The sequence below is a fragment of the Plasmodium reichenowi genome, chromosome 12 (assembly GCF_001601855.1).
Source record: "Plasmodium reichenowi strain SY57 chromosome 12, whole genome shotgun sequence".
NCBI classification, from domain to species: Eukaryota; Apicomplexa; class Aconoidasida; order Haemosporida; family Plasmodiidae; genus Plasmodium; species Plasmodium reichenowi.
In genome coordinates, this window is record NC_033657.1 from 53,809 (window position 1) to 62,089 (window position 8,281).

General features: G+C 18.1%; 1 protein-coding gene across 1 annotated transcript in view; it reads left to right on the forward strand.

Moving 5' to 3' along the window:
• Positions 1-910: 910 nt before the first annotated feature.
• The window catches only part of PRSY57_1201700 (dynein heavy chain, putative), a gene marked incomplete at both ends in the record, with an annotated part of 22,345 nt that continues 14,974 nt past the window's right edge, over positions 911-8,281 (forward strand). The window contains 12 exons of the mRNA XM_020115017.1: positions 911-1,000; positions 1,141-1,228; positions 1,336-5,407; positions 5,505-5,790; positions 5,910-5,997; positions 6,215-6,444; positions 6,561-6,641; positions 6,739-7,014; positions 7,092-7,343; positions 7,459-7,756; positions 7,856-7,938; positions 8,036-8,193. Coding sequence (XP_019970170.1) covers positions 911-1,000; positions 1,141-1,228; positions 1,336-5,407; positions 5,505-5,790; positions 5,910-5,997; positions 6,215-6,444; positions 6,561-6,641; positions 6,739-7,014; positions 7,092-7,343; positions 7,459-7,756; positions 7,856-7,938; positions 8,036-8,193 — 6,002 coding nt within the window. The remainder of the gene's footprint in view (positions 1,001-1,140; positions 1,229-1,335; positions 5,408-5,504; positions 5,791-5,909; positions 5,998-6,214; positions 6,445-6,560; positions 6,642-6,738; positions 7,015-7,091; positions 7,344-7,458; positions 7,757-7,855; positions 7,939-8,035; positions 8,194-8,281) is intronic.

Consider the following 8,281-nt stretch of genomic DNA (forward strand, 5'->3'; position numbering starts at 1 on the left):
TAAATTTTTTTTTTTTCACTTTTTTGTTTTTTTTAAATTTTTTTTTTTATTAATCCTTTTTTTTTATTTTTAATATTTTTTTTTTTTTTTTAAAAAAAAAAAAAAAAAAAAAAAAAAAAAAAAGTGTCTTTCTCATTTTTATATATTAAAAAAAATTGAAAATATATATATAGTAACAATATGAGATTGTCATCATATATTAATATTGAAATATTTATATATTTATCTCTTATATATTATAGTGAAAAAATAAATTCCTAAGATTAATATAACAAATAACTTTATTGAAAGAAAAGCCCCTTACCTCTATAAATCTTTCATATATAAAAATCGTAAGTAAATTTTAAAATGGAAAAATAAAATAATTTAAAACAAATAAAACATTATATATATATATATATATATATATATGGAAAGAGAGAGAGAAAAAAAAAAAATTAAGAGAATATGCCTCTTCCTTTTCAATTATTATCTATATTCTTTTAATAGTACATATATAACTAGACAAAATATAATGCACACTATTCTTTTTATTTATAAAAAATGTATTATATATATTTGACGCGTTTATAAATATTCTCCCTATATTTTCATTAACACAATATTAATATTATATATTAAATTTATCTTAGGTAATAGGCGAAATATATTAATCATAATATATATATATTATATATATAATAAATAAATGAGAAAAAAAAAAAAAAAAAAAAAAAAAAAAAACTGTATAACGAAAATGTCTACACATTATTATAATATATAAGTATGATGAAACAAACATATTATATATAAAATTTATATATTTATATAATATTTATTTTTATACTTTGTGACAAACCCATATATCATATATATATACATATATTTACACGATCAACCGCATTTCTAATTCCCTTCTCTAAAAATAACCATGAATAATGAAATCGAAATATACATAAAAAATAAAATCATAGGCATGTTAAATATTCATGACCATGTCTTAGAAGAGTGTTTAAAAGATGTTAGTCAAATAAAAAAATATAAATAAATAAATATATATATATATATATATATATATATATATATATATATATATATATATGTATGTATGTATGTATGTATGTATTATGTACATATATTTATTTTTCCATTTTGCCCTAGACAAAGAACAAGAACAATTTTATATATTTCCTTTCATCTTCTCCCATAAATACCACCCTTTTCTTTGTCTTACATAAATATACTCAAGGTACCATATACACATAAAAATAAAAATTTTAAATATATGACACGTTGAAATATATTAATATATATATTATATATATTATTATTGTTCCCTTTCTTGTTAATATACAGAAGAATGTGAGATAGACAAAGAATTAAATATCAACCCTAATGACAACACAGAAAACATTCTCACAAAAGATGAACAAGCTCAAAATAAAAAAGATAAACACAATCAAGATGATGTGAAAGATGTAGATTCGGATAATAAAAAAGAAGAAGAACAAAATATAAAAAATGACTTATTAGAAGATAATGATATAACATACACAAACCATATAAATAAAAGTAATAATGTAGCAAAGGAGAATATTAAACAAGAAGATGAGAGCAGTACATTGGATATTCACACAAATAATAATGATAAAGAAGAATTAAAAAATAAGAAAAAAGAAATGAAATATATATTAAAAATGAGCATTAATAATGCATGTATAGATGAATGTATAGGAGAAGAAAATGAAATATATGATAACAATAATAATCATGTTGAAAAAAAAAAAAAAAATAAAAATATATATAAACAAGTTATATATTTTTTAAAAATTAATGATATAAAAATTAAGAATATAAATATAGAAGAATATTTTAATAAGACATACACTTTTGGAAATCTTCATCCTAATTATATCAATAATTTTAAAACATTTTTCAAAATATTTTTTATTCCATTTTTTCAATGTTTATTAAAAAAAAACAACTCCCTTGAATATTTCACAAATGATATTGAACAAAATGAAAAAATTGAAAATATTTTAATGAAGCTAAAAAATTTAAAAAAAAAGGAAGACCTCAATAATAATTATTATGAAGAATATCAAAATAAATATTTAAATTTTATTGAGAAAAGTAAATATTCAGGGAGACAATATAATGAACTAATACATGAAGCTCCTGAAAATGGCTTGTTCCTATCTCACCAAGAAGATGGCATTCAAAATGTAAATATAAATCAAAAGGAAAAGGAAAAAGAAAAAGAAAAAATATATAAATATAAACACGAAATTACAAATATATATAAAGATAAAGATAAAAATATAAATGTATTTACAAATACAAACATAGATATACATAATAAAAAACCTCCTTATCATCAATACCAAGATATACATCCATATAATCATTCGTATAGTTATAATAAAAAGTACTTGTTAAACTCCTTTTTCTACCTATTAAATTATTACAAACAAATAATAAAATTGGAACAATTTTCTCACAATGAAATTGTAGGAGATATAATAAAACTTAAAGATGATCAAGATAACATTGATAAATATTTAAAAAATATTTGTGAAATAATTAAAGAATTTCTATTAAAAGAAAAAAAGAATGATAAGAAAAGGAAAAATGATAAAACAAGAGTTGAATACTGGAAAGAAAGATATCATCGTATTTATAATGTACATGAACAAATTAATAGTAAAAAATTCGAACAAATCTTAGAGAACCTTAAAGGAAAAAATTATAATAAAGAATTATGTAATGAAATTAAATTAATACTTTTAGATATAGATAATATACATATGGAATCTTTTGAAATGATAAAGTTTAGTAAATTATTAGAAACCTCATTCGAAAAATTAAAACATATACATATAGATCATATGAAAAATGGAATTAAATTAGTTATAAAAAAAATTAAAAATATATGGTTAAGTTCTAAATATTTTCGTAAAGAAGATATTATTATTGCCTTCTTTCTAAGATTATCAAATATCATATTTGATTTAATTTTATATATTTCGATTAAAGTAAAAAAATTAAATAAACCCAAAAAAATTAAAAAAATTATTTCCAAATGTATAGATATCTTAAAATTCTATGAAAAAGAATTTATATATGTTAAATTAGATATAGAAATTATTGATATAAGAAAAAATTGGTATTTTGATAAATACATTATCTTTAAAGATATTAGACATCTACAACATATTCTAGCTACATTATATACTGTCTATTCAGAAATCATATATTTCACTGATCTATGTTTATTAAAATTAAAAAAACTAGTAAATAATAAAAAAATTATGAATAATATTATCATAGAAATAAATAAATTATATCAACCGTTCAGTGATCTATTAAAAAATATTTACCTTTATGATGATGAACGTATTATGATATTAATGAAAAAATTAAATGAACAATGTTTAAAAATAGAAAAAAAATGTATCAAAATTATATATATTCAATTTTCTAATTTGAGAAATACCACTTCCACCTATTTATTGGTTGAAAAGTTTCAAAATCTAAAAAAGAGTTATAAAATAGATAGACTATTAATCAAAAAATTATATGATATTTTGTTTTTATATAAAAAAGAATTATATCATTATATGAATCTATTCAACAATATGGAAAATGTCAAAAATATGTATAATATCAAAAATATGTATAACATGAAAAGTATGGACAATATAAAAGGCATACATAAAATGAAAAGTGGAGATTATAATATAAAAGGTGTAAATAATACAAAGGATATAAATCATGCTTCTAATATTCAAACTAATTATAATAATGTTCATTATAATGAAATGGGATGTGATAATATATATAAGAAAATACTCTTTTGTCTTAATATATACAAAAAAATAAAAAAACCAATTTTAATATTTAAAACGAATACATATATTACATCATCAAATGAATACAAAATTATAATAAAATTATATGTTAACTTTTGTAAAAAAATGTTTTCATATATTGTAGAAAATTATTTTATGTGGAAAAATAATTCCCTTTCTCAAATGAATAAAATTTTATCATCAAATATAATAAGCATAAATAAACAATTGAACTTTTATTATATAATTAACTTTAATCCGAACTTTTTTAAAACTTTATATGAATATATATATATAGAATCCATATATGATTTCAACACACCTATAGAAATATTAAATATATATTATTTTAAAAAAAAGCTATATAGATATTTATATGAATTGAATGAAATTATTTTATTTTATAAAAATTTTACAAAAAACACTTCCATAATCCAACAAAAAGTTCTGATAAAATTCTTTCAATGTTTTGAACAAAAATTAATTTATATTTCAAATAATATTAATTGGTTAAATTTAAATATTGATCATTATATAAATGATTTAAATAATTGTAAAAGTGTTATAGAAAATGTACATTTATCATTATCTTATTCATTAAATAGTATAGACAAAATAATATTTAATATGCAGAATATTAATGTAGTCAAATATATTGATTGGAATTGTATGAAACCCTTACATATACAACCATTCTTTAATTATTTTGAACAATATCGAATAAATCAAGTTACCAAAATTATTCAAAAATATCGTGAAATATCACATATACTTATAAAAATTGAACAAATACTAGAAAAAACAAAAAATGGTAGAAGTGATATAATGGATGAATTATATTATTTATATCAATGTAAAATATATAAATCATTAAGTCTAATTATAATAAAAGGATTATGTACATATGAAACATTAATTGAAAATAATTTCCAAAAAATTAAATTCTTACATAATTATTATAAACCATCATTATATATAAAAGAAGATATATATTCTGATGTATTCTTAAATAATTCTATACAAAATATATTCAAATTAATATCCAAACTTTTAACGAATTTATTATTATCATCATCAGAATTTATTAGATGGCTAGATTATTCATGTATTGAAGTTCCAATATCACTCAAAGAAGATTTCGACGTTTTTAAAATGAAATTCTCATTCTATCAAAGTGTTAGTAAAAATAAAATTATAATCGATAGAATAATACATATTCATCAACTCATACAAAATGTTTTCCAAAAAGCTAATAAATATATTTATAGCTTCCTAAAATATGATAATATTATTAATACAATTATTAAAACACAAACCAATTTTAATAAAAACCAAAAACATAATACATATCCTCTAATATATTATGATAATGTACTTAAAACTATTACAAATATACAAAATAAAATACACAAAGAAAAGGACAAAAAAAATATTCAATTCATATCACTTAATATTTCATTTGTTCTTAATTCTATCAAAACCAAATTAAATCATTCAAAGACATTCTTTTTTAACAATCTCCATTTTATATTTACAACACTTAAATGTTCAACCTTGAGCGAAATAACAAAATATAGGTACAAAAATGGCCCACATGGAAAAAAAATATATATATATATATATTTATATTTATATTTATATTTATTTATTTATTTATTTATTATATCTTTGTAGTGCCATCCTCAAAACTTCTTCAAATTCAATGGACAAATATGAAAACATCATAAAAACAATTAACACAATAAAATCAGAAAACATCAACATAGAAATAAATATCCAAAAAACAGAAGAAATATATAACATTTTAACAATATATCAAGATAATCATATAAAAGATGAACAGAAAGATAAACTATTTTCTTTATATCCATTATATTTAAATATGCTCAACTTGGCCTTCTTTAACGACAACCTCATGTTTGCCATAAAACAAGAATTCTACAAAAACACAAAGGAAAAGGTATACTTAACAAAATAATGTACCAGTAGCTACAATAATATTCATTTGTTTATACATACGTTTATATATATATATATATATATATGTATAAACATATGTTTGTGTGTGTATTCTTTTAGATTATCCTATTTGAAGAAAAAGTAAAAAATATTTTAGAAATGTTCCATTCATCTGGACCATCATCACAAAATATAGATTTAAATGAAGGTAAAAAGGAAAACTCTCATAGAATATAAAAATGAACACACACATATATATATAAAAAGATACACACATATATATAAAAAGATATACATATATATATAAAAGGATATACATATATATATAAAAGGATATACATATATATATATATATATATATATATATATTTTTTTTACTTCACACTTTTATATGTTACATATTATATAACTTTTCATCGTGTTAGGAATGGAAAGCCTTAAAAAATACATCAACAATTTTAAAGAACTAGAAATTGAAAAGGAGGAAATTATAAAAGCTCAAATTTTATGTAATATGAAAATATTACTTTTCGAAAATTTTTATTTACTAAAAAATACTATCAAAATATATAATTCCATTTATTCAATATATAATTCTTATAATACACGAATCAACGATTTTCTTGACGTTATATATTACAAGCTTAATATAAAAGTAGGTCTTGAAGAAAACAAATATATAATAAAAAAAAAAAAAAAAAAAACATATAAATAAATATAAATATATACATATATATATAAATATATATATATATATATATGTACATGTAGGAAATAAATAAATCTCTCACAGAAGTAAAAAATGAGTTGACAGAATTACAAAAAAATCAAGAAGAAGCCAAAAATATCTTGGTAAATATGTACATATATATATATATATATATATATATATATATATATAATAACACATATAAATGCGTATACCATTCAATTTACTCTTACAATTCAGGCATTTAAAAAAATTAAAGAAGAATTATACAAAATGAACATCATATTGACAATTGTCTTTTTGTTACAAAACACAAATATGAAATTATCAAATTGGAAAGAAATAATAAATCTTCATTTCAATAGAAAACAAATAAAAAATAAAACCATATTAGAAAATACAATAATAATTAATGATAAAACTATAAATATAAAATCTATAACATTATATGATATGCAACAACTACAAATATATCTATACTTTAACGACATCAAATATATCATATACAAAATTAAGGTATAAATAAATATAGATGAATAATTTTATACATACATATATATATATATATATATATACATATATATTAATTCTAGGAAGTAGAAAAATTAGAAAAAAATCTTAACGATATTGAAAATAATTGGAAACAAGAATCCTTAAAAATAAAAAAATATAATGATTACATACTCCTTGAAGATAATAATCATATATTCATTAATATTAAAAATACATTCAATAATTTACATTTTATGAGAAATATACGCTTTGCTCAAGATCTAATACCCAAAATAAATTATATACAAAATAAGCTCCTTTTTATATATGAACTCTTATCTTTATGGATCAATGTATAAAAATAATAAAAAAAATATAAAATAAAAAATAAAAAACATAAGAATAAATAAACATCCATATATACATATACATTTATATATTCATATAATTCCTTTCTTATTTCATTAGACACAAGATATATGGCTTCGACTGGAAAATTTCTTCCAAAACGAAAATTTTAACCACTTCAGCAACGAATTAAAAAATTTCAACAAAATAAACAAAACATACATAGAAATAATGAAAAGCGTAAAAAAAAATTTGAATTTATTTCAAAACGCTAACACTCATTTCTTCTATATTTTGAAAAATTATAATGAAAGCTTATTATTTTTATACAATGAAACTATAAATATTCTACAAGACAAAAAATTTACATTCCCAGACTTCTTTTTTTTGACTGATCAAGAATTGTTTGATCTTTTATGTAAAACTTATAAACAACAAAATTAAAGAATATTAAAAATAAATAAATAAATAAATATATATATATATTATATATATATATTACATTATTTATTTATAGCTAATAGCGACACAGAAACATTAAAAAAATATTGCCATATAATTTATCAAGACCTTTTAACCTTTAACGATATAGATAAAACGGTAAAAAAAGAAAAAAAAAAAAAAAAAAAAAAAGAAAAGAAAGAAAATATATATATATATATATATATATATATATTTATTTATTTATTTATTTTAGATTATTGAAGTTGTTACAACAAAAAATAATAACTTCAATTTAAAAAATGGTATTAAAATAAATGGAATTGATACATACTTTATGTTAAAAGAAATGATAAAAAGTTCTTTGAAAGAAAATATAATGACAAGTCTGAAAAATTATTACAACAACAACATGTAATAAAAAAAAAAAAAAAAAAAAAAAAAAAAAAAAAAAAAAAAAAAAAAAAAAAAAAAAAAAAAAAAAAAAAAAAAAAAAAAAAAA